Source organism: Trematomus bernacchii, unplaced genomic scaffold (assembly GCF_902827165.1).
Source record: "Trematomus bernacchii unplaced genomic scaffold, fTreBer1.1, whole genome shotgun sequence".
NCBI classification, from domain to species: domain Eukaryota; kingdom Metazoa; phylum Chordata; class Actinopteri; order Perciformes; family Nototheniidae; genus Trematomus; species Trematomus bernacchii.
Window position 1 is genome coordinate 2,304,164 of NW_022987313.1, and position 27,547 is coordinate 2,331,710.

At 38.7% G+C, this 27,547-nt stretch overlaps 2 protein-coding genes across 3 annotated transcripts; one reads left to right on the top strand and one right to left on the bottom strand.

Annotated features, from left to right (window-relative positions):
* Positions 1 to 7,698: 7,698 nt before the first annotated feature.
* On the bottom strand, positions 7,699 to 19,580 carry LOC117478851 (vacuolar protein 8-like; the record flags this gene model as incomplete). Its single annotated transcript, XM_034125806.1, has 8 exons — positions 7,699 to 8,096; positions 8,783 to 8,908; positions 8,995 to 9,129; positions 9,251 to 9,365; positions 9,449 to 9,580; positions 10,762 to 10,895; positions 18,712 to 18,757; positions 19,302 to 19,580. Coding segments are annotated over 8 exons (1,122 nt in total), but the record flags the coding sequence as incomplete, so codon positions are not given.
* A 4,007-nt stretch (positions 19,581 to 23,587) lies between these two features.
* gphb5 (glycoprotein hormone subunit beta 5) lies at positions 23,588 to 27,002 on the top strand. 2 transcript variants are annotated; one of them, XM_034125236.1, is made up of 3 exons: positions 23,588 to 23,650; positions 24,667 to 24,816; positions 26,811 to 27,002. In XM_034125236.1, the coding sequence occupies exons 1-3, from the start codon at positions 23,648 to 23,650 to the stop codon at positions 27,000 to 27,002; spliced, it is 345 nt and encodes a 114-aa protein (XP_033981127.1). In that variant the 5' UTR covers positions 23,588 to 23,647. The 2 variants fall into 2 exon arrangements, with proteins under 2 accessions (XP_033981127.1, XP_033981119.1); XM_034125228.1 differs by having other exon boundaries at positions 23,622 to 23,650; positions 24,618 to 24,816.
* Positions 27,003 to 27,547: the final 545 nt, after the last annotated feature.

A 27,547-nucleotide genomic window follows, 5' to 3' on the forward strand; every position in this document is an offset into this window, starting at 1 on the left:
AATCCTTGAAAATGCTTGAAATTGTAAGAGGTGTTTTCAAGGTTTGAAAAGTGCTTGAATTTTGGGAATGGTGCTTGAATTTGGGATAAAGTGCTTGAAATTGTAAATGCTTTACTTCGCTTTTTAGATTAAAAGAAAATAAAGAAGTCTGAGCGCGCTTAATTGCTTCGCTTTTACATAAAACAGCTCCGCTCCGGCCTTCCCGCGCAATGCGCGTGACCGGCAAGTGTTTTTGTTACGTGTGTGACCTGGGCATTCTGATGAGAGTGATAGATGACAGTATGCCAGGAGGTTGCCGTTTCAACGAGCGTTGGCTAGCAGAAGACAAATACAAGCCATGGCTAAGACGAGGGTCAAGCGAAGCCCAAGAGTAGCCTCCTGCAAAGTGTGCAACAATAACGATGCGAGAGTCTGCGCTGACGAGCCACACACCACACGAAAGGTACGCTGTAGTATAACATTTTAGATTAGGCTATCGTTGCATGTAAAATACATGACACTTTTCTCTGTGCGCGGCAAAACAAGCTCGCCAAAATGGCTTCACTAGTCTGGCAGTATTTTAAGTGTCCGAAAATGACAATAAAATAGCGGTATGCAACGTGTGTGTGAAGCAGAAATCCTGCAGCTCCACCCGCTGTGACGGACCGGTGAGCGGAGCAGAACACACATTAAGAGTTAGACCTAACACACTTAGCTATTTTATCTACCTCTGGAACAAGCTAAACTAGTTATACATATATTTATTCTTAACTGTCGGGTCGCTCATTACTGGATCAGTGAGCTGCAGGAGATACTGACGGGCTGTCAGGAGAGAGAGAGAGAGGGGGAGAGAGGAAAAGAGAGAGATATCGGTATCGGCCGATACTGATTCCGGCGATCGGCTCCAAAATTGGCGATCGGAGCATCCCTAATAATTGTATATGATATGTTTTATAATGATTGATCATGAAAGTGTTATCAAAGCTGGTAAAGTTGCAGCTAGTTTGAATGACTTTGTATACTGCAGAGTAGCTTGTGAATTTACTCCAGGTGGAACTAAAGTCTGATTTAACACTTGATTATATTTCACATCATTCATCCACATCTGTAAAGTAACTAAAGGTATTAAATACATGTAGTGGAGTCAAAGTACACCATTTACCTCTGACTTATGTTTACTGCCAACCTAAAAGTACCTCAAAAATAGTAATCAATAATATATTGAAAAGTTATTTGGCTGATTGTTTTATATTGGCTCAGCCAGGTTATATGGAATGCCCAGTCTACGTACAGATGGGTCACACATTTTGAAATATTAAACTTAGTTTTCTTTTCTAACATTTTTAATTTTTCATCCTCATGTAGAATGCTATTATGAAACACACATTTGGTTGTTTATAGCATAAAGAACATCTGATTTAATGTGAGGTAGGGAAATAATCATTTGAGTATAAGTATGTGTATATAAATATGTAATTTACAACAGCTGTAAGATGCTTGAAAAGCTTGAAAATGCACCTTGAAAATGCTTGAAAAGTGCTTGAATTTGACTTTGGAAAAGGTGTAAGAACCCTGTTAACACGTCTCCATCCATGTTCTCATTTGGCACAATTAAGCAGACGAACATCAATGCTGCGAACACAGGCCTAATCTGTAGTGAATTCAGGGTTATAATCTCAAGTCATCAACTGAATGTTTGCACATGCTCAGACCCCACAGACGCATCAATACTGACATTTGCTCCTTAAGATTGTAAACATAATCTCAATGCCTTCAGACATGTTGGAGTAAGTAGCATTTAGCTTGCATATCTTTAGACGGTTTAATTACTAAAGCACAGGTTTCTGCACAGAATCGTCGTTGCTCTCAATGTTTTGTATTTTCGACTGTGCAGCTATAAGACTTTCATTTCAGTTATTCCCACAGCTTTTGGTTTTGAGTTGTTCAATTGTAAGCTGCCTTTTTATTCATGTGTTTACCCGAGTTGTGTACGTGGTATAGAGCCATTCTTGTGTACAATGTATAAATTAATATATTATATTTATATGAAATGAAACTGTAAGCAGGGGCCCCTTCTTTTTCTATCTGACCCGCAGCTAACGCAGTTGTTTCATTGTTCTCATGCGTGTCCTGCATCCATGTGAAATGTGATTTACAGCGCTCATGACAACACACCGGTGCTACGATATGTAGAGTTGTTTCTCATATCAAACAAACCAGGGACCAATCTGACTTCAAACATATTGCTATTAAAACAAAACGTTGCTATAGCATTTCCCCCCCAACAGATCTCTTAAACATTATATTTTTACATTGTTTTGGTCTATTTATTTGTCACTGTTTTTTTTTTATAATAAAAAAAGAACCAATTAAAAAAAAAAAAAAAAATTATTGCGCATCGTCACATGCATAATTACCATCGTCACAGAGAGAATGCGTTCGTGAAGAATGTGAGCATATATGCAGATCTTTAGTGTTGGTAATGTTATAAGATTGTATGCATAGTGTCCTGCTGAGTCAGTGTGTTAATGAGTCTTGATGTCCCGTTTTTAGTTGCTATGTTGTTCAGGAATTGAGCTAATGCTAGCTAGTTAGCTAAGTTAAGCTATTCAGTGATAGTGTGTGGATGAGATGCTAACTTAGCTTTTATTAGCCGTGTGTTTGCAACGTGTCTAATGTGTTTTTAGCAACAATTAGTATTGCTGTTGCTTATTATTAATAACCATAGTCTGGTTAGTTATTGTAATTTGAACCTTATTTCTATTTCTGTGTATTTTGCAGAAACCATTCATTCATTCTCTACTACTCTACGTTATCATTATCATCATACTCATCAACCCATTCAACATCCTGTATGTGATTCCACATCAAGCATGATGTATTCTGTGTTGATGATCAGAACCAAGCTAATATAAAGTCCGAAGACTGTACTTCCTGTCTCCGTGTCAACTCTCTAACCGGAGTGCTGTTTTGGATAAAACTGCTCCAGCACAAACATCACAAAACACATAAGATTCCCCAATACTATGTGTTCTGATGTTAGTAACTATGTAGGCTAACATTAGTTAGGCTATGTGTTGTGGACTAATGCATTCAAGTTAGTTCACATTTTAGTTGTTATTGCCCCTGCTGACAATTGTGTGGATAATATGTAGCCTGCAGTCAATGGCATTTCACATTTTGCTCTCCAGTGTATGTTATTTTAATGTTGACCCATAATACTATATATCTATATATTTTACAGGAGTATTGTTGAAATTCATAGGTCGAACTAAGCCTGCAGAACCACAAGTCAAGAGGACAGAGGAGCCAGATAGCAGTGGTGACTGAGACAGAATAAATAAGGAGAGAGGGCCCATGCAGAGGCAGACATCAGTAGTGAGGAATCAGACCCAAAAGACACGAGGACAGAGGAGCCAGATCGCAGTGGTGAGGAACGCACTGTCATTTAATTTCACTGTCATTTTACTTTTCACATATCACTTTATTCACTATTCAGCTTAGTTATCCTTGCCATGAAGGAAGGAATGAATGATTGAATGGATGAATGTTCTATATTATTTTAATGACAGATTGAACCACAGCAATATTGTTTTAGAGATTTTATATGTTTAACTGCTATGCCTGTCATCTCTGCTCTGTGTCATTGTGTTGTCTCCTGGGTTCTGTAGTGCCCGGAGTCTGTCTTTTTATTTTTTTCCTCCAAACCCCATCCCCTCAGGACGCCTTTTGCCTCCTGTCAGGTCATCATTGTTATAAGAATTTGTTCTTAATTGATTTTCCTGGCTAAATAAAGGTGGTTCTACTATTTATTCAGTTATTTTATTACTGGTACTGCTAATTGCATTATGCGTATTGTTGTATATTGTATATACGTATGTATTTACTACTACTACTTACAAAATCGAGGGTTGTAGCTTTGTGTCAGTACATATTTCAGGGTTTTTCTATGCCTTTGTTAATCTAAATTCTAATACTCATAGGCGACTACCACTCCTGCCGATGCCGATGCCGAGGCCCAGTTCTCCCTTCCCACCACCCCAGGCTCATTGTGCTAGGTAAAACTCTCATTCAATAAAAGTAGTCTTTTAAAGGTGGGGTAGGTAATTTTGGAGAAACCAGCTCGAGTGCGCTAGAATTTGAAAATACACAGCCGGAAAAAATCTGCCACTTCCTTACAGAGCCCCTCCTCCAACACACACAAACGCGCACATGACCAATGAGGGCACGAGATAAGTTTGTGCACAGATGGAAGGCTGACAGGCAGGTAGGCCATCCAGTTATTTTAGCCGGGCCGGCTCAGATGATTGGTCGTGCTTTTTACAGTACTACGGCTTCCACAGATGATATTTTTTTATGGATTTTTTGTCAAAGCACTTCAGATATTCATTGCTATCGGGATGTTAAGAGCATTCCATGGAATATAACAAAAAGTGTATCTCGAGCCGGTTTCTCAAACTTACCTACCCCACCTTTAAAGATGAATGCAATTACATTTAAAAAAGTTTTAAACAGAACTGTTACAGATGCAGATGCTTGGTCCAAATTCCATAAAATATACCAACCAGTAGCGCCACACTCAGACGAAAATGTACAAAGCCTATTCTTCCACTATTTGTATTCCCACATTATTCACCAAGCCAGCCCATGCTTTAATATAGATATTATGGATATTGTTATAATTCCTGCTGTCTTTTGTGAACTTCTAATTATTTGTAATTGTTATGTTCCACAGATGCTGTAGTAAACCACCATCCAGGGACCAAGACATCAGATATAAGAACATCCATTAACACAAGAATTTGTGAGTTAAGGCACGAAAAAAACAAGATTGACGATCAAATAGGGTACAAGACTGTTTTTTTGGCCCTGTTCCGGACCTTGTTTTAATGAGTGATCAGCTCATGTTTAAAGTTGTCACCAGGTGAAACAAAAAACAAGATTGTTAAATAGGATAACAGACTGCTCTTTTTGGCCCTGTATGAAATAACAATGCATCATTTATTAACTATACCTATACAAAATGTAATACATTTTCCCTTCATTATGTAATAACACCTCCTTTTGTAATAATTTGCCCATTATGTAGTAAACAAGTTCAATGCAAATATGTAATACATGTCGCCACATTTTGAAATATATTATTACATATTGCTGTGGTTATTACAAAATGAGTTGCAAACAATAACATTACAACTGTTTATTTATTTATTTATTCATTCAACCATGAATCATCCTTACTCATAATTTAAAAATATTTCAGTAGAATATCTTTCATTGGCCAAAACTAGATCAAGTGTTACCATATTCATTAGCCAACATGTATATCAACATCAATTTTGGGATATATTTACAGTTTGGTTATGGTTACATAATGAATATTACAGTTTTTTAAAAGGGCAACTCACGCATTTTGTAATAACCATTGCAAAATGTAATAATTTATTACAAAATGCAGGGACATTTATTTTATATTGCGTTCAGGCTGTTACAGAATGCAGCAGATTATTACAAAATGTGGGTTTTATTACATAATTACATAAAAATGTTCTTGAGTCATTACATAATGTGTTGTTTATAGGCCTTTTCTTTTATTCTTTCCTTGTCCTTCTTTTAATGAGTATTTTGATAACTGTTACACATTGATAGAAAAAAACAAATTAAGCTTCTCATTATTCAGACTCAGCTCTCAGCGCTTAAGCTTCTTTTAAATGTTGATAAAACCAAGGTAATGCTCTTTTCAAAAACTAAAAAAGACACCAGAGCCTGTTTTAGATATTTTAATTACACAAGGAATAAAACTTGAAGTGGTTACCTGTTACAAATACCTTGGTATCTGGCTTGATGATTGTCTCACTTTTAAACTTCATGTCAATAACCTGCTTAAAAAACTGAGGGTGAGGCTAGGTTTCTTTTCCAGGAACAAGTCCTGTTTCTCACTTGAGGCCAGGAAAAGGCTCTGTGACCTTTTGACCTGTGCTGGACTATGGTGATCTGATCTATATGAATGCACCTGCCAATTGCCTGGTCAAGTTAGATGCCGCCTATCACAGTGCACTGAGATTTGTGACAAACTGTAAAGTATTAACCCATCACTGTACCCTGTATGCAAGGGCTGGTCTGCCTTCACTAACTGTACGGAGGCTCAGTCACTGGTACATTTTTATATACAAAGCCATGTTAGGGAAACTTCCTTCCTACATCTGTAAGTGGCTACTGCCTGAGATCGAATGTTGTGATTTTATTAAATGTGCCAACTGCTAGGACTGTCTTAGGGAAGATAGCATTTAGATGCGCAGCTCCGCTAACTTGGAACAGTCTGAGCAATTTGGTTCCACTAAATGTTTTTAAAGCAAGGATAGATATTATCCAATCGGAAACTGTTGGAACCTGTAAATGTTACTAGCTATGTAAACTGTAGTCACTGTAAATATGCTGTATGATGTCCTTTTTTGTTTTTCTGTTATGTTTATATGTATTCATGTGGAACCTACTTGCAGCAGGTCACCCTTGAAAAAGAGATCAATGATCTCAATGGGATTCACCTGCATAAATAAAGGTTTGAAATTAAATGAAAGATTTTTTTTATCAGAACATGCATTTCTCCTCATTGTGAACATATATTGCACTCATGTTCAGAATATATGGTACGTACATGGTCTTTTATAAATCTGAATATATATATAGTGCATACATGTCCCCATATAATTGTGAATATATAGCGCATACATGTCCCCATATAATTGTGAATATATATAGTACATGTCCCCATATAATTGTGAATATATTCTACATACATGTCCCCATATAAATCTGAATATATAGCGCATACATGTCCCCATATATTTGTGAATATATATAGTACATGTCCCCATATAATTGTGAATATATTCTACATACATGTCCCCATATAAATCTGAATATATAGTACATACATGTCCCCATATATTTGTGCATATATATAGTACATGTCCCCATATAATTGTGAATATATTCTACATACATGTCCCCATATAAAACTGAATATATAGTACATACATATAGTACATGTCCCCATATAAATGTTAATATATAGTAAATGTATGTTCACATATATACACAACCAATATATTATATATATTTACATATATTACTCAATATATGGAAAGCGGCAATTACTGATGTATTATCACATATATTACAATATATTATCACAATATATTATTCAATATATATATTGTAATATATTAACACAATATATTATTCTATATATCTTCAATATATTTTCAATATATTTTGTAGATATGAATAAATATGTTTTTCATGTTGATTATTAATCAGTATCACTTGGTGTAGCCAACAGCAAGATTTCCTTTATTAAATCTTTTCAATTAACCAGTAAATCAGAAAACAAAATAATGCAATATATTGACAGTTAATATATGGGGAAATATATTTTCTTTGCGTAAGGGTAGTTTGCCACTTTTAAATTAGATTAGCGCTATGAAGTTAGCACACAAGAGTTCAATTGTACCTGTGTAAATTCCTCTCCTACCTGTTGATTTTGTGACGTATAGCAATCACATATTTCAAAGCTGCTAAGGAACTTAGTTTCCAAAGACTTTGCTTCGGTTTTAGTGAGTGTTTAAGAGAATTCGATGCACAGAGACTTTATTGCACTAACAGTCTTCTCTGTTTGATATCGCGCGCAATCGCTTTACAAAGCAACGTTAGGAGGCGTAGAAGTTTAAGTGAGTTTATTATAAGAAAAGCATATATAAAAAACAAATGTATCCAATCCTAAATATCCGATTGCTTGTAACTATCACGTGTTAAGAGTTGATACTATGCCGCTTCTCTGCCTTGTTTTTCACTTACGTTGTTGTTGACTGTAAGCATAAAAACTAATAAATAAACACTTTAAAACATGATGGAGAAAAGCTGCTTCTTCAGTGCATGAATGCTGTGCTCAGTGCTCGTCTCTCAGTGTTTGTGTCGAGGCAGTAAAGGGTGAACAGGAGATGGAGAGAGAGGCTGGATCGTCTGCAGCAGCCGTCTGGTTTCCTCCGTCTGATCATGAACCGTCCGGAGCTGATCCTCCACCTCACCGCCAGACAACAGAGAGGAGAAGTCTCCATCTGCAGGGGAAACAAACAGAAGACTCACAACTCCTGGATTTCAAGGCCTGATAATGATTAATTTGTTAAGAATATCTACTATGATAAGATGGTGTAAATGGCTACAGTACTTTGAGTTGCTTTTGGTGGATTTTGTCCCCACTACTGTTTAAAATGCATCAAGAAATGTTAACTAAATAATGAGGACGCTTTTAGAAAGGTTGTTTCGCACAGCAGACCATGTAAAAATATAGGAGAAACACATTTACATCGTCTAAAAAAGTAACAGAGAAAAGGGGAAAACCCTAGCCTACTGATTATTAAAGGATTACCAAAAAAGCCAAAACAAGACAGAAGTAGGAATAACAAAAAGAGATGCAAAATGTCTGCCAAAGAGACGTAAAACAACCAAAAAGAGACCGGATATAACCATAAAGAGACACAAAAAGTCTAATAAGAGATGCAAAACGTCTACAAGAAGATGCAAAATGACCAAAAAGAAATGCAAAACTACTAAAAAGGGACAAAACAATTAACAAAATAACAAAAATGAAAGAAATTGACCACAAAAGGATGCAAAATGTCTATTAACAGTGCAAAACAACCAAAAAGAGACAGGATTAGAACACAGTAAAACAACATGACAGTCCAAAAGAGATGCAAAACTTCAACACAAAGTAACACCCTAGGATAGAATGAATACAAACCTGTCTTGAGGTTGGATATCGTCACTATGCCAAGCTGCTGGAACTTTAAATCTTTATTTTTGAGAAACACCGACAGGTACTCCAACATGGTGACGTAGTGAGGCTTCAGCAGCTGGACCGTCTCTCCTGGATAAACAGTATGAAGACACACAGTTTCATAAAATCAATCTGTTTACTATCAGGTAGTCATACTTTCACAGAACATTATGTACCTGTCATTTCCAGTCTGCTGATGACGGCCGCACTGTTGTACGATAACTGAGGATTTTGTGTTTGTCCCGATAACTTCACAAGTCTGGAAACGTGCTCTGATGTTATCATGACCGACAACTCAGACTTAAGTGGATCTAAAAAGGTGAAGGATTATGGCAAATTACAAAACAGATAAAGAATGTCTTTTGAGTTTTATTCCACAGAGAAAGAGCAAAACAGAACAGACAAATACTAGTTTGAGTCCAGGTCCCTCACGTTGTGTCATGAGGTTTTGCAAGCATGACGTCAGATGCATTAAAGTGTCATCAGTCAGAGACGGAGACAGAAGAGCTCCGAGGAGTCCTGACAAACAGCGAGCCTCCATCACAGCCTGGATAAGAAAGACGGGATTATACACAGGCGCGTTGTGTATTTACTGCAGGCGTGTGACGTTAAATCATGAGTTTGTTTTACCTGCTGACCCTCGCTGCAGCTGCTCAGGTCAGTGATGATCCTGCAGCTGTGTGTGATGATGACGGAGCTGCATGTGGGATGAAGAAGCAGCTGACCCACTTCCTCCAGCAGACCCTCGCTCACCAGGATGTCCTGCAAACAAACCAGGGAGATATTATCAAAACTGGGATAAAAACAGAGCAGTAAATTATGTTTTTGATTGGACATCTACTGATTACTAGTTCAATGTCATGTTAAAAGAAGGGATGTCCCCTCAGAAAATATCCTTGGACTTTGGAATTGCCTCTGTTTGAAGCTATTGCTCACATGGCTTGTTGGTTAGTAACTAAGGGAGACAGAATGATAACAAAAAGACATACAATAAGATGCAAAACCTGACCAAAAATAGATGTACTATTATATAGATGGATACAGAAACACAAAACAAAGGAGAGAGAATACAACTAATTAGGAAAACCACATGTCTAGATGCAAAATCACCTAAATTACTAGAGAGACTGAAACAAGACACAAGACAACAAAAGTGAAAGAAATTACAAACACAAAGGGATGCATAATGTCTACAAAAGACTCAGAATGACCGAGAAAAGATGCAAAAACTATGACACAGACCAAAACAAGACACAAAACAACAACGAAAGAAAGAGAATATGATCCCAAAGGGGGACAATGTTCTACAAAGATATGCAAAACAACCAAAAAGTAACAAGAGAAACGAAACGACTGCACAGAGATGAAGATGTGGATAGTATGTAAATTGTAATCCCTGTAATGCTACTGTATGATGTCCTTTTGTTGTTCTGTTTATGTTTTTAATGTTTCATGTGGAACCTACTTGAGCAGGTCTCCCTTGAAAAAGAGATCAATGATCTCAATGGGATACAACCTGGATAAATAAAGGTGTGAAATGAAATTAAATGAAGAACCACCGAAATGAGACACAAAATGACAACAAAAAGTCACAAAGAGGCGAACAATGTCTACTAAGAGACACAAGACAACCAACAGAGACATACAAACTCTAAAGAGGCATAGAATATGACGCAGAATGACCAAACAGAGACTAAAACAACAGAAAAGACAGGATATGACAAACAAGAGACAATAAACCATCACAAGGAGTCGCCAAAAATCTACAAAGATGATAAAAGAAATGTCTTGAATCTGTGGCTCTTGTTCTTAGGTAGGGGGCGTTCATGTCTGAAGCCCATTGTGTCGTTATTAATCCATGATCTAACCCCTTCACAGCTGACACACACCACTAATGTTTACCAATGATTATTATTAAGATCCCGCTGTGGAGGAAACCTCACTTTGTTCGGTGTGTGTGACGTCAGCGCAGACAGCAGTGTGACGGCTGACTCTCTCCACACAGCAGAGGACGTCTTCAGCAGTGACTGCAGAGGCAACAAGCAGTCCAGATCTATCAGCTGCTCCAGGATCAGATCTACAAACAACAACAACACACAGTCCAGCTCCATCAGCTGCTCCTGGATCAGATCTACACACAACAACACACAGTCCGGATCCATCAGCTGCTCCTGGATCAGATCGACACACAACAACACACAGTCCAGCTCCATCAGCTGCTCCTGGATCAGATCTACACACAACAACACACAGTCCAGATCCATCAGCTGCTCCTGGATCAGATCTACACACAACAACACACAGTCCAGCTTCATCACATAGCCATCAAGCGAGCCTCAAAATGGGCGCCACATCATGGCTACGGCGTGCAGTGAAGACTCACAATTGGCTCAGATGTCTGGAGGGCTGCCTCGTTATCAGAGACGAGTTGAGGGCTCTACCATTAATGGTCATCTGAAGTTTGGTAATGTTTGGACCATTTACCATTGAGTTACGTTGACATCGTGTTTTATGGCGAGTTCGTGTTTCCATGGCAACAGCATATGATGAGATGATCAGATTTGACGTAGAGCTGTTCAGGGCCAGAGCGTTAACTATCATGTGACGTTTGGTGCCATTTGGACTATGTACTTTTGACTTGTGACAACATTGGGTTTTATTGTTGTTTTATTGTTGTTTATTGTTTATTGTTGTTTTGTTTAGTTTGTACTGTTTCTGTTTCTGATTTTATGTAAAGCATCTTTGAGCACTAGGAAAAGCGCCATAACAATTAAATGTATTACTATAATTTGTATTATTGCGAGTTTGTGTTTCCATGGCAACACCATAAATCTAAACCAAACTATTTCAGTGACATCACTTATGACATCCTGACACACTGAAGCGATGACATCATTGGCATTGATGAGTGTTCCGTCACAGAAGATCAGAGAGATCTGTGATGTCATGGTGATGTCACAGGAGTCCGAAGGAAGATTGCAAGGGCTGTGATGTGCATTCACTCGTCACTCTTCACTCCAAAGCTGTAAGTGGTTAGACGCATTCAGACAACCTTCGCAGACTTCTACACAGAACACTTCTTCCAAAGAGAAATAGATTATTCTACCTACGCACAACACAAGTCTACAGACGGTGCCATGGATAGAAGAAGCCCCCAGAACAACAGGGGAAACCCCAGGCCATTCGACCATGGAGCAGAAGCGGATCGAGCTTACAGGCAGGTCCACTGCAGAAATGGCCAGATATATGGCCTGGATGAGTATCGTGGGGCATTTCAGGAGGAGAGGACGAAATTTTGCCACAGTATGCACAACCAAAAAGACAAGGTCAAACGTCTTGAGGAGCTCCTGGGCTACAGGAACAAAAAGCTGGTTGACACCAACATGGAGCATGAGGCAGAAATCTCCCGTCTGAATAAGAATATGGAAGATGCAGAATGCCAACACAAGAGGCAGTTGGACCAAATTGTGGCAAGGCATGAGGCAGAGAAAGGAAATGTCTCAGACGAGAAGGACCAGGCGACATCTGACAGCGAGAATAATGATGTTCCCCTGCAGTGTGACCCAGAGATCATCAAAGAGCTGATAAGAAAAGGGGATGAACTCCTTGAGTGTGTGACAATCTTGGAGGATAGAAACAGCGATCTGGAGGAGAACATGGAAGCTGCAGAGCTTCAACACAAAGAGCAGCTGGAAGACACAGTGGCATGGTATGAGACACAGCAACAGAAGCTCTCAGACCAACACAACGAGGCCAACCTGGTGACTTTAAACCTGCTGCAGAGAAGAGAGGAACAACTCCTTCAATGCGAGGAAAAGTTCACTAAGAGCCTGGCCGAAAATAACCTGAGCTGGGAGACGGACGTCAAACAGCTGAAAGAACAGATGAGAGAGCAGGAGGAGAAGTTCTCCAAAGACCTGGCTGAAAAACAGCTGAACTGGGAGCAGTTTGTCCAACGCAAGGAGACAAACCAATTGGTTTGGAAGAAGAAGTTCTCCAAAGACCTGGCCCAGAACCAGGAGAGCTGGGAGACCAAGGTTAATTTGGTAGAGACCAAATTAAACGAGGTAACTCAGAAGAAGGACGAGGTCGTCCAGAAACACCAGAGCTTGGAGATCAAGTTTATTCTGATGGAGATACGACTGAAACAGGTGGAGGAGCAGAGGGACAACGGGGCTCAGAGAAGACTGAGCTGGGCAACAACTGAGAAAAAGATGGAGGAGGAAAATAAACTTCTGGAAGACCTCTGTCTTCACATGAAGAATAAGAGCAGAGGTTTCTTCTCTCGCAGGAGGGGGGAGACTGAGGATAGAGACGTTGCCTTGCAGAAAATGATAAGCAAGATGCAAGAGAAGGAGATGAGGAAGAAAGCCAAAGACGCGAGAAACACCTCCATAGAAGATGGAGAAGATGGAGAAGATGGAGGAAGCTTCTGGTGATTCAGCTCCAGCTCCAGCTGGACAACAGTAACTCCCTCCCTCCATTTCCCTCACCTCCTTCTTCCTACCTCACCCCCTCCCTCCTTCACTTTTTGCTCAGATAGGGTTTTCTCCTGGAGCTCAGGTTTTCCAGAAATCCATATTAATAAGGATTCAAAAAAACATCAACAATAAGTCCCTCCTCCATTTACCTCACCTCCTTCCTACCTCACCTCCTTCCTCCTACCTCACCCCCTCCCTCCTTCACTTTTTGCTCAGATAGGGTTTTCTCCTGGAGCTCAGGTTTTCCAGAAATCCATATTAATAAGGATTCAAAAAAACATCAACAATAAGTCCCTCCTCCATTTACCTCACCTCACTCCACCCTCCAAAGCGTCTTTGAATTCAAGAAAAGCGCTATATAAATATAATGTATTGTTGTGTCTTCCCCCTCATACGGTGTTCCTGAAGTGCAAGTCAAAACAACATTTCAGAAAACACTACAGCATTTCACATTTTACGGAAAGGGTATTCCTTTAAGGAGAACACTTCTTGTTTGTGATTGGACAGAGCCAGCCAGAGAAGCACTGCTGTGATTGGTTGTTTTTGCTGCCAGTTAAGAAATTACGCTTCGTGATTGGTCTGCACCCGGCCGACAGCACCACGTATTTCCTGTTTGGTACTGTTCAGCTGTTTCTTCTTCACGAATTGTAAAACTGAGTTGGAAAGAATGGAAGAAGAGATGGAACGAAGGATATACATACGATGTTATCCTCGACATGCTGTCAACCCATCACGACATCTACATGTCCCTTAGAACCAGGGGTGTAGTGCTTGTGACTACCCGATTTGCATCTTTGTCCGATTTGCATTGCGCAAGCGTGAGATGGTCTGCCGTATTGGACAGCTACATACGGCAACCCAAATAGGACACTTGACACAGTGGCGTTTGGCAAAGCAGAAAAAGAAAACTAAAAAAAACCAGACAACATTAATCTGAACGATATATATATATATAATTCCAAAGCTGGTAAAGACCTTTCAAATGTAGCAATAATTGTCATATAAGAAAACTACTGATCTAATAACAGAGATGTGTTCTTCAATCAACTTTTTTATGGAAAATCTTTTATGTAATTGTATTTAATTTGAAATAAAATGAAAGACATTCATAGTTAATGTAATTACATATAAATTATTAATGCCAAACATTTTTTGCATACATTCACAGTAATATTTTCTTCAGTATGATAACTGTCTAACAGAAGTTAATACATTTCTCACTTATTCTAAGAATGTAATTAACCCAATAAAAGTATTTGTTAAATAATAGTGAAGTCACGTTGTAATAACAATAACTCTCTCTCTTGTTCAGATTAATGTTGCCGGGTTTTTTTATTATTTTTTTCTACTTTGCGAAACAAATGTCCTATTTGGGTTGCCGTATGTAGCTGTCCAATATGGCGGACCATCTCGCGCTTGCGCAATGCAAATCGGGCAGGAGATGCAAATCGGGTAGTCACAGCTGCCGGAGCGCCGCTCCGGTTGTTAGCATCTGGTTAGCTAGCTATGCTAACGTACATAAGGAGTTGTTTTCTACAACAAGGTGGAGGAGAGTCCTCTCCTGTCAGACTAAGAGGATCTTATAACTACAGCTCAGTGAGCTAAAGGACTCTGAGTGTTTAGATAGTTAACTTTAGTCTAAGCTATCTCAGGTGGGTCTCAAACGGTTTTGGTCACCATTTATGTAAACAAGTATTTCCAAAGCACACCTTTTTATTATCATTATAGTTATAAAAAATAAGAGAATAAATGAAAAACAGGTATGAAATAATTCCAACTCATACTATAGGACAGTAAAACTAAAATACAGTTTAAAAGGGGAGTGATTAGTAAGATATGCATAAAGAAAAGGTACTTCTGTTTACAGTACTGTTTCACTTGGGTGTTGTTGAGAGATGTATCAATAGATTTAGTCCCTAACTTTGCTCTCAAAGTGCAGCAGATTGATGCATTTAATTTCAACATTTAAAAAAATCATCTTCCCGGGGGAGCATGCCCCCGGACCCCCCTAGAGGATGTTAGGTCCACCACCCACAAAAAAAAGGGTCACATGGATAGAATTCTAAATACATTTGATATAGTAGCCTATGTCCATATGTTGCTTTTTTGTTGGTCATAGGTGCGCTCCTGCACTACACCCCTGCTTAGAACCCTGAAAGCGCAGTTTAAAGAGTTAGGACTGAGGAGACCTCACTTACTTTATTTATTTATTTTATTTTAACCTTTTATGTTTAAAGTGTGCTATATAAATCAAATGTATTATTATTATTATTATTACTGAGCTGTAGTTATAAGATCCTCTCAGTCTGAAAGGAGAGGACTCTCCTCCACCTTGTTGTAGAAACAACTCCTTATGTACGTTAGCATAGCTAGCTAACCAGATGCTAACAACCGGAGCGGCGCTCCGGCAGCACTACACCCCTGGTTCTAAGGGACATGTAGATGTCGTGATGGGTTGACAGCATGTCGAGGATAACATCGTATGTATATCCTTCGTTCCATCTCTTCTTCCATTCTTTCCAACTCAGTTTACAATTCGTGAAGAAACAGCTGAACAGTACCAAACAGGAAATACGTGGTGCTGTTGGACGGGTGCAGACCAATCACAAAGCATAATTTCTTGACTGGCAGCAAAAACAACCAATCACAGCAACTTCTCTGGCTGGCTCTGTCCAATCACAAACAAGAAGTGTTCTCCCTAAAGGAATACCCTTTCCGTAAAATGTGAAATGTTTAAGTGTTTTCTGAAATGTTGTTTTGACTTGCACTTCAGGAACACCGTATGAGGGGGAAGATACAACAATTATATTTATATAGCGCTTTTCTTGAACTCAAAACGCTTTGGAGGGTGGAGTGAGGTGAGGTAAATGGAGGAGGGACTTTTTGCTGATGTTTTTTTTAATCCTTATTAATATGGATTTCTGGAAAACCTGAGGTCCAGAATACCCTATCTGATCCACTTTTGGGTTTTCTCCTGGAGCTCAGGTTCGCCCAATACAATTAGGATTTGATTTAAAAATAAAATACAAATTCAAATCTATCTTTGTACGCATGTGCCTCACTGTGTAAACATATACAGTATACATTATTTACTGTATACATTTTGGGTTACTAAAGTACTTCTTTTTATTCATTGTATGTTTAATCAACACTTTCATAAATAAAACAACCCATGGTATGAAAATATAAAAGTGTTTTTATATTTGTCTCCACTGTACACATTCAATTCCATTATATATGTATATATTTTTTAAATGTGTTCATAGAAGCTGGTCAAATATTCTGGGGACTTTAATACTCCAAATGTTTGAGGTGAAGAGCGGAACATGTAATTGTATTGACTGAAACATGGAGTCACTCACCTCAATAGAGTCAAATAAAAACTGAAAATGTATATATGCCTTATGTGATGTGCTTTTGATTCAACAACACAAACATTTAAAACCTCACTTAAATAGAAATGCGTAATTATTATCTGCAAAACTTTGGTAAAAAAATCATCGCTGTCAGGGGTTTCACTAACAAATAGTTTATTTATCTTGAGAAGTAGGAAGATTTCTAAAACCCATTAAAGGTGGGGTAGGGTAAGTTTGAGAACCGGCTCGAGATACACTTTTTGTTATATTCCATGGAATGCTCTTAACATCCCGATAGCAATGAATATCTTAAGTGCTTTGACAAAAAATCCATACAAGAATTTCATCTGTGGAAGCCGTAGTACTGTAAAAAGCACGACCAATCATCTGAGCCGGCCCGGCTAAAATACTGGATGGCCTACCTGCCTGTCAGCCTTCCATGTGTGCACAAACCTATCTCGTGCCCTCATTGGTCATGTGCGCGTTCGTGTGTGTTGGAGGAGGGGCTCTATAAGGAAGTGGCAGATCTTTTCTTCCGGTTGTGTATTTTCAAATTCTAGCGCACTCGAGCTGGTTTCTCCAAAATGACCTACCACCACCTTTAACAGACACAAGTTAATGAAAACTCACATTTAAAATTACCTAATTATGGTATGGATAGGGTTTAGGGTTAGGGTTAGTACAAATTGTTCAGTATATCTAAAAGAATGCAATGTAATGTAAGAAAAACGTAACTGAGTAAAAAGTAAAATAGTTACCTGAGAGATGAAGTGATTTAGAAAAGTATAAAGATGAATAAGATGGAAATACTTAAGTACTTTTATTTTATACTTAAGTTTATCACTTGGGGAACACTGGAAAATATGATATTATAATATTATGATTTATAGCAAAGGCTCTAGATTACAAAGCGTTTATAATACAGTACATTATTGTATGCCGTAACGGCTGTGGGATTACATATGGTGGGTTTAAAGGGGACATTAAGTCTCTGAGTTTCTATATTACGGCTACACAGTTTATCATAGACAATTATGACTATTTTTGATTTCCATAAACTCTTTGGGGGACATGCCATTCATGTTACATAGCTTGGACTTCATCATGATTGACACCAAACGTAAAGACTTCGACACAATTCTGTTGTAATGTAGATGTTTTGAGGCATGGACCGGTGATTACATGTGAAATTTGGTAGCGATCGGACCGTGTCCATTGGTGTCACAGCAATATCGTGTTTCGGCACCTCAGATTTGGAGATGAGCTGTTCAGGGCCGAAGCATTAACCATCATGTGACGTTTGGGGCCGTTTGGAGCATGTCAGCTGGCGTTAGGAGATAATCACCTTCCATGGAAAGGGATCACATAGCCATCAGGCGAGAGTCAAAATGGGCGCCACTAACTTTGCATCTGCCAGGTCTTGAGATGCTACTGTCAAGATTTGAAGATGATTGGATAAAATCCCTAGGAGGAGTTTGTTGTTAAAGTACGGTGCACTTTTCTGTCCCCAGAGTCAGAACTAAACATGGAGAAGTTCAGTTATTATGCTCCAAGTATCTGGAACAAACTCCCAGAAACCTGCCGGTCGGCTGCAACTCTGTCTACTTTTAAATCCAGCCTGAAGACTTTCTTTTTGACGCTGCTTTTATTGAACTATTCATCTCTTACACTGCACTGTAACTTTTATTCATGTATTTTATATCTGTGTTATTCTATATTAGCTTGTTTTGTTTGACAAGATCTTTGAATTGCCACTTTGGCAACACTTTGAATTGCCTTGTGTTGAAAGGTGCTATATAAATAAACTTGCCTTGCTCGAAAAACACTCCACACAACATGTCACAGTCCACGCAAAATATAAATATTATGGGAAATTAAAAAAGTTACTTTAGTTAAAAATACACAAGTACTATCTTCAATGGTAAAAATGTATTTAAAATACATTTTCTCACATCTAGTATAGACACTTTTTGAGTTTGCATCTTCATGGTTACATGCACTTATTGTTATTTCAATGGATAAAAGCATCAGCAAAATGAAATGGGAAAATATTTACCATTCTGTGAGAGAGTATGTAGGCATCTGCACGCCTGCATCGAGTTCTAAACAACAACAAAACTGAATTTTTAATCATACATTTTTGTGAACTTACCTTCAAACTCACCTCTACAGTCGATAGATAGATAGATAGATAGTTACTGTAGGTAGGTAGGTACTTTATTAATCCCAAATTGCGAAATTATTTTTGTTACAGGACCAGTGTGCTCAACATTAAAATACAAATACTCAAAAGTGGAAAAGAGTTAATTAAAATGAAAATGAAAAATAGTATATCAATCACTATAAACAATATACAAAATTAAAATGTTCTTTAGAAAAAGGTAAACAAATACTGCAGTAGCATGAATATAGGCTTATAATATACTGTATATACATATGATAGATTCAAAAGATTCAAAGGTTTTATTATCATATGTACAAAGCTACAGTGTAGAAATGGCAATGAAATTCTATTTGATCTGTTTTATTGTGTTGCACTGTTGGAGGAGCGTGTGACCTCAGATTTTCATTGATATATCTACACTGTAGCTATGTACACATGACAATAAAGCCTTGAATCTTGAGGAAGGAGAAACTCAACGTTACATTTTGCACGGAGGAGGAGGCGAGCGTCAGCAGGGACTTCAACAGGAAGTGACTCCCGATGCTGAGCAGCTTTGGGTGGAGCTCCCGAGCAGAAGAGATGTTGCAGAGGGCGGAGCAGCTGTAGAACTGGACCTCTGAGTCTGAGCCCTGCAGCAGCAGAACCAGAACCGGGAAACCCCCCGCATCACCCAGCAGCCTCCTGGACCAATCTGGAGAGAGAGAGGAGCATAACACCAGAAAAAAACATCTGCTTTTGTTAAATATGTGAGGATTTAAAAGTCACCTGTTATGCAAAATCCTCTTCTTCATGTCTCTTCTACATCAACATGTGTCCCCTCTGTGGAAAGAGACTCTGAAAGTTTCAGGAAAAAAAATTCTCTCACTTTTTGTCCTGATCCATTTGATATAAAAACCTGTCTGAAAATGAGCTGATCAGATTTTGGCCACTTAATGATGTCATAGCGATCTTTTGGCTTGTGTAACCATTAGCGAATCAGCAACCAAGGTAACCCCCCCCCATTATCACCTGAATCTCCTCCTAGAGCACCATTATGTTATTTTTACCCAAATCTCTCTCAGAGGGGCGTGGGGAGTGGCTCCTTATTTTCTTTTTTTCAAAACATTTTTGCTATCTGGGCTGTTAACCAAATTAAGTAAAGTGAGTTGAAGTAAACTATGACGTTTTTATTAATTTCCGTAAATTCCCACCAGTAAGCTTAGCTAATGTTACATCATTAAACTGCACTCAGACTAGCCAAACGTAAACTTGCTACAGTGGCAGTTAGCAGCTAGCTTACACATATAACGTAAATGAAGCATACCGACAACAATTCATTGAACTATGCTCACCAGTACTTTTTAGCAGAAAGTTACAAAATATTTAATGTTATCTTTGTAGACATCGTGTACAAAGATTATACTTTACATTACTTCGGTAATGTGATATGTACTCCCGTCGCCGAAAAGAGGGTACTGCAGTGACTGCTCACATTAGCTACATTTTCTGATATCACTTGCTAACTGGTTACTAGTTATCTAACAAAACGTTGCTAACTTCAGTGCTCAAACGTTAGAATACTTTAAAGGGGTTTCCGAGGAACTACTGAATCAACTGAAACCTATAATTATCACACTTTGCACAAATGTACACGAATTTTCGAAACGTTAAGCCTGGCAAATGTCTGCGGGAGTCATCACCGTAAACTTCCGGTCGGCGCATTAAAAACAAGACAGCCAGGTAAGTGAAATGTGAAATTAAAATTTGTGGGAGTTAAAATAGCCTATTAGACAAAAAAAACCTATTACAATTAGGAAAATAAATTCAACTACATAGGCTACTCGTTTATTAGACACGAATAAATACAAATCACATTAAATAAATTAAAAGCAGCCTTTTTGTAAGGGTGTGGGCAGGGCCGGCGTTGTGTCAAATTATGCACCCCCATCATGAAATGCCCCCCTTGTCACGGGAACGCGCATTTCTAAATGACACGTTTACACCTTAAAACGATGTTTAAAACGAAAAGTAAACGTTCAGGGTTTTTATTAATGGTAATTTTCAGACTGTGAGTTGTTTAGTGGTAGCTCATATAGTCTTGATTCTTGTGGTTAAACTTTTCGCTCCGTATTTGATGTAGTGGTGTCGAAATTCATTCGTCACTTCCTTTTCAGTTTTTTGTTTTTTTAATCTTTTTTTTTTCTTATTATTGTTACGTCCTGTCTGTATACACGTGCTTTAAAATGTATTGTTTAATTTTACATATTTGTCATATAATAATCAAAATATATGTTTACAAATGTTACATAGTCTTTGTCAGCATATTTTTGCCACGTTATGCACCCCTTGCTATCTTACATAATAAAAGTGTCACATTCATGAAACTTGCTCCATTCATTGGTACTATTCCTACAACTATACTCTGAAAAATGCTTGAGGGTGGGAATAATAGAAACATCTTTTTGGGTGGGGTGCATTTTATGACAGGCCTGGTTATCACAATATGCCCCCCCTTGCTATCTTACAAAATAAAAGTGTCACATTCATGAAACTTGCTCCATTCATTGGTACTAGTCCTACAACTATACCCTGAAAAATGCTTGAGGGTGGGATTAATACAAACATCTTTTTGGGTGGGGTGCATTTTATGAATGTGACACTTTTATTTTGTAAGATAGCAGGGGGGGGGCATATTGTGATAACCAGGCCTGTCATAAAATGCACCCCCCCCCCCAAAAAGATGTTTCTATTAATCCCACCCTCAAGCATTTTTTAGGGTATAGTTGTAGGACTAGTACCAATGAATGGAGCAAGTTTCATGAATGTGACACTTTTATTATGTAAGATAGCAAGGGGTGCATAACGTGGCAAAAATATGCTGACAAAGACTATGTAACATTTGTAAACATATATTTTGATTATTATATGACAAATATGTAAAATTAAACCACACATTTTAAAGCACCTGTACACAGACAGGACGTAACAATAATAAGAAAAAAAAAAGATTAAAAAAAACAAAAACTGAAAAGGAAGTGACGAATGAATTTCGACACCACTACCATCAAATACGGAGCGAAAAGTTTAACCACAAGAATCAAGACTATATGAGCTACCACTAAACAACTCACAGTCTGAAAATTACCATTAATAAAAACCCTGAACGTTTACTTTTCGTTTTAAACAACGTTTTAAGGTTTAAACGTGTCATTTAGAAATGCGCGTTCCCGTGACAAGGGGGGCATTTCATGATGGGGGTGCATCATTTGACACAACACCGGCCCTGACCAATTTGCTGTTTTATATACACACTACAGTCTATGTTTTTTTCCTGTGTTTTCTCTTAGGTCTTTGGTGAGAATCATTACTACAAGTAAACAGCAGAGGTCAGCACAACATCATGTTACTGCTGGGCGGATAATGTCTGCAGGTAAAAGCAAAACAATGTCAGTGTTGAAGTCTTTATTTATGAGTAAAGCTGACAGAGCTTTCATGATATTTATTTCTCTGTTTCGTTATGAGCTGTTTAGTATAACTGACATCTTCCAGGTCACCGTGCAGTTTTACTAGGTCAAAAAGATGAGGAATCCAGAAATTGCCTTTATGCAAGTCACTGGGCTCAGAAATTGTTTTAAAAAAAGCCATATGGGTTTAATTACGAGAAGGATTTCCCCATAAAAGTTAATATATATATATACAAAATAATAATAGCCAAAGAGATAGAGTGTGGAAATCCAAGCGTACCCTCTTTGTACTGCATAACAATTAACCTCGTTGTAATCACCACTGTTATCCAATTACAGGCATTCTGTTAATTCACTCCCTGCACAATGTTTAATAATATCCTCCACATGGGTAATTCTTCCTGATAGTGAGGAGGGCAGGGTGTCTGAGAGGTGAACCTGTCCCCGACTCATCTTATTCAATATTCCTCTCTAATCCAACTGTAATTGCTTAGCCTCAACTTTAAACTTTACTTTTAAAGATTCATTTCCTGAACTACTTGATAGCAGTTCTGCTCCGCTGGCTCCACACACTGCCCGCAGGCCCTCTGCACGATGGTAATTTCTTGATGAGCTGCTTACTCACCCAGATCAATTCTTCCCCTTCCTCTCTCCTCCTCTTGTCATTGTCTCCTGCGAGGACTTGACACATCCTTTCTGTCTTAAGTGAAGCTTTACCATGCCTGCAGGACACTGAATGAGTAATAGCCAGCTCTGTGTGTGAGGAAATGTTACTGGCAACACAAAAAGACATAATGAAAAGTGGGAGACAAAGTGTTGGAGCTCAGGGGTGAAGTCATCGCAGTGGGCATGTGAGAACAGGAGCTGGGTCTCTATCTGGAGCCAGCTAATTGAGTGTGGATGATTGAGAGTAGACACAGGTAGGCGCTGTGTTTGAGTATGTTGTTCCCCCTCTTCCGTTTCAATGACTATGAACAAAAGGGGCAGACTCTTTTCCCTAATCAAGCTAATGGAGTGGGAATGAGCTGCTGATGGGCAGCGACAGGTAGAAGGGCCTCCGGGGGATTTAAGGGGGAAGAGAAAGACTGAGGTGAGGACTTCAGCCTCTGATTGGCCGGACACGGATAATAAAAAGACCTGACTTGTGCTCAGATCCATTAGCAGGTGGTTCTGGTCTGAGGAGCATACAGGGACAAAGTGTTAGCCACCCACACTGAGAGAGAGAAACTTCAGAGAGGATACTGCAGGCCCGGTACTAAAACAGAGAGAATAGTACCAACTAACTTCTTAACCTTGAGTGTGTCATTATATTTTGTAGCTTATATTAAACTGTTACTAGATTTGTAAGTCACAGGTGAGATGACCCTGCAACAGAAGAAGTCACAATGGTGAGTGAATTCAGTTTAACTGCATTATAATGGAGTCCAGTTTTACCCTGTTGTTCCTCTGTTCTTCTTCAATAGATTGAAAGAGCTCAGTCATTGGATTGTACTGTGATTTGCAAATATCATTCTAAATGTGAGATGATCAAAAGGTCTACACAGCATCTTTTTCACTGCTGTTTCAAAGGTCAACATTGGACTCAAACTATCCAATTTCTTAAGCAACATAGACGTCCTGAAAACTTGTTTAAACTGGACCATTTACTCTCAACTCCATGTATTGTTCCAAATCCATATGTTGATATGACAAAAAGCTCTACATATCCTTTTTTCTATTTTGTTTGATTTAATATACAAAATCTATCATGACGGAAATCGAATTTTAAATACAACAGTTATTTATAGGTTTTGTTATATTTCAAAAAACTGCTAAATGTATATTGAAATATGTTTAAGAAAGTACTCACTTCATAATGTGTTTGCCTGACTGGGACCATTTTTCAGACTGGCATTGTTTTTCTGATATGAAAAAATACACTCTTAGATGCTCCTGGTCTTGTATTAGATGTCCTGATGAGTCAAATGTTCTGTGTTGTTCACATCAAGATGGGAATTAGAGTCAGGTAAAGTCAGATGATCTCTTATTAAACAGCACGAAGTGCAGTCTGGCTTCAGAGAAAGGAGCCCATCAACCGAGGTCCATGTTCCTTGAATTTGCCTGAATACAATCTAACAATAAACATGTTCACTCTTATTAATATAAAATTGGAATAAATGTAGAATTCTTGTCATATAAATAATTAAAATAATTGAGCTAGGGGAGTTGGTAAGACATCTTGAATAAGACCCCTTCACAGTGACATAACAGACCTCAGAATACTATGTGGTTTCAAAAGCCATGAAATACACCTTCACATATGAAAACACTGTAAAAGGTCTTCATGTTTTGTTGCATCTCTTCTCTCACCCTGAGGAGGCCTGGCCTGGTGCTGTGCTGGTTCCTGCTCTGCGTCTCTCTGCAGCCAGACTCCATGCACCGGGCGTCAGCCGTCAACCTGCGGCGCTTCATTGGATGTGCCGTCCGGGAGTTCACCTTCCAGGCCAAAAAGCCCGGCTGCGGGGGGCTGCACATCACCACCGACGCCTGCTGGGGGCGCTGTGAGACCTGGGAGGTGAGTGGCAGGGAGGTAGCTGCTGTACCTACCACACACACACACACACACACACACACACACACACACACACACACACACACACACACACACACACACACACACACCACACACACACACACACACACACACACACACACACACACACACACACACACATACACACACACACACACACACACACACACACACACACACACACACACACACACACACACACACACACACACACACACACACACACACACACACACACACACACACACACACACACAGGTATGTTGAGATCCCCATGGAGAAACTTGTTTTCGTTTTTACACCCTCAGGTCAGTGCACAGTGGTGAATTCACACAGATAAAGTAGATAGATAGACAAATAGATAGAGGAACAGATAGAGAGAGAGATATATGCATTTGATTCCGAAAAACAATACATTCTATTTTTATAATAACTGTAAATGATCTTATTGTTGTCTCCTAGTAATGGGAGGCTGTGTGAGGTATACATCTTGCATAAGAATGGAGGAGGAAAGTGTGCACTGAAATCGAGTTAGCGTTCTGCCAGGATGGAAAGCAGCGTGCAATCCGGAGATTGAAGTGACAGCAGCGGTTTCCTTAACAATGCCTCAAGTGCATAAATGACACAATTGGATTTTTATAAGCCAACGCATAATGATTACAAAAAAATGCTGTGAAATCTCAAGTTTCATCTCAGATATTGTATTGAGTGACAGGAGGTATTAGGAGGCTCATGATTCTCCCTTTTTTATTATTGCAGCGAAGCTGGTGGGCTAGTAAGACTCCAAAAGTCATTTTGTGATTCCCTTTAGATCCCCTGAGGGAGGAAAAGCATTTTTTAAATCTGCTCTGCCTCTCAGAGAGGGCAGCACACACTGCAGGGAGTCAATGTCTCGCTTTAAAGACATGTCTGTAGGACTAATAGGTGGTGTTGCAGAACAGTCTCTTATTACACCCAGCTTCAGGATTCACAAAATCATCTTCTGTGCATCAAGATAATGGCGAACTTTCCGCAGAAAAAGATTAAATTCCTGGAACACCAAACCCACAAGCAATTAATAGAGGCTTTGCAGATGTGTCACAAATCTCTTTACAAACACAGCTTATAGCAAAATGGAGGTTCACTGCCAAATTAGTTATGTGCAAATAATGAGAAGCTTAGCAAAATACTTTATTAAAAATGAAAAGTCTAATAAGGGGGATAAGGTGTTTCCATGCCAAGCTACTGTTGAGAAACTAAAGGTTGGTTGGAAAAGAGTCATTAAAGGAACCTGGTGATGTTTCTGAACATGTTGTTTGGACGAATGAGCCCTACAATTGTTTTATACACTTAAAACATTTTACATAAGAATGAACATGAATGCCATGAGTTTGGCAGTGATATGATACATACAAGCAATGCAGGGGGTGAATAAAAAGGAGAATAAGAGGAATACAAAACCACATGTTCAATGTGCTTGTTGGGTCTTAAGATACACAACAGCAACACAATACACTTGAGCAACTTTCAAAACAGTACAGGCTCAATTTTTAAGGTTTCACTACATCCCATGAATCCTCATGAATTTGTATTGTTAGCTAAATACTCTGCAAGCATGCAAATTCAGGAACGTAATGACTCAGACTTAATTAAGAATAATTGTTTGTTTGTTGGTGGTAAAGGACAGAGGGTGTTGAATGCTGTACAGATTTTAGCTGGCCCCTATAGAGGCAAATAAGGGTGTATAAATAAAGTTAACGTGACTTGACGTCTTCTAACCTGAACTAACAAATGTATTAGGTAACACAAAGCTGAAGCCATTCAATTAGTTAAGATAACTTGTGCATCTAGAACAAGAAGAGGCTTTTATGAGTTCAATACTCTGAAAGGGAGTTCAAACTAAAAACATTTGCCTGAAATGTGTCATAGCCAATCATCAAGAACTTCATCACAATTTGAGGTTCCTAAGTTCTGTTTTTCTGTTTTCCTATTTCCAGAAGCCCGTCCTGGACCCTCCCTTCATCGAGTCCCACCAGCGTGTCTGTACCTACAACGAGACTCGCCTGGTGTCTGTGAAGCTGCCAAACTGCCAGCCCACCGTGGACCCCACCTACACCTACCCTGTGGCCCTGAGGTGTGACTGTGGTGTGTGTCTGACCAGCACCACTGAGTGTATAACGTCTGTCTGACACTGATCTCAACAGGCAGATAGAAAATACACTTTTTAAAATATCAAATCAAAATTTTGAAGATATCTTGTAGGTCATTTGGGGATAATTCAAATATATATGCAAGGAGGAAGAGGGTGAAATGCTATCGAAGTTGGTAGTTGGCACTTTCAAATACATAGTTTTCATGGCAGTTAGTTAGTACAATGAAATTGTTATTTGGCATTGCTTTTTAGATTCAGATTGCTCTAAATAAAATATTTTATGACACAAAATAAGATAACCGTCAATGTAATTTGAGGGCCATATATTGTCAAAAAAGTTCTGGAAAAATGATTATTGATCTGCTATGAACACTTACACTTACAGTTCATTGGGTCATTGTTACCCTTAATAACTTGCTTTCATTTGTTTCTGCTGTAATTTTAGCCTTTATAAATGTGTGCCATTTCTCCATAAAAAATAAAAAACAATGCAAAATATTATTTTAATTAACGGTGTCTTGTTTATGACTACTTTTTTACTTCAGGTTGCTTGTCCCTTTCAGCTAACAAGCAACGTGTGTT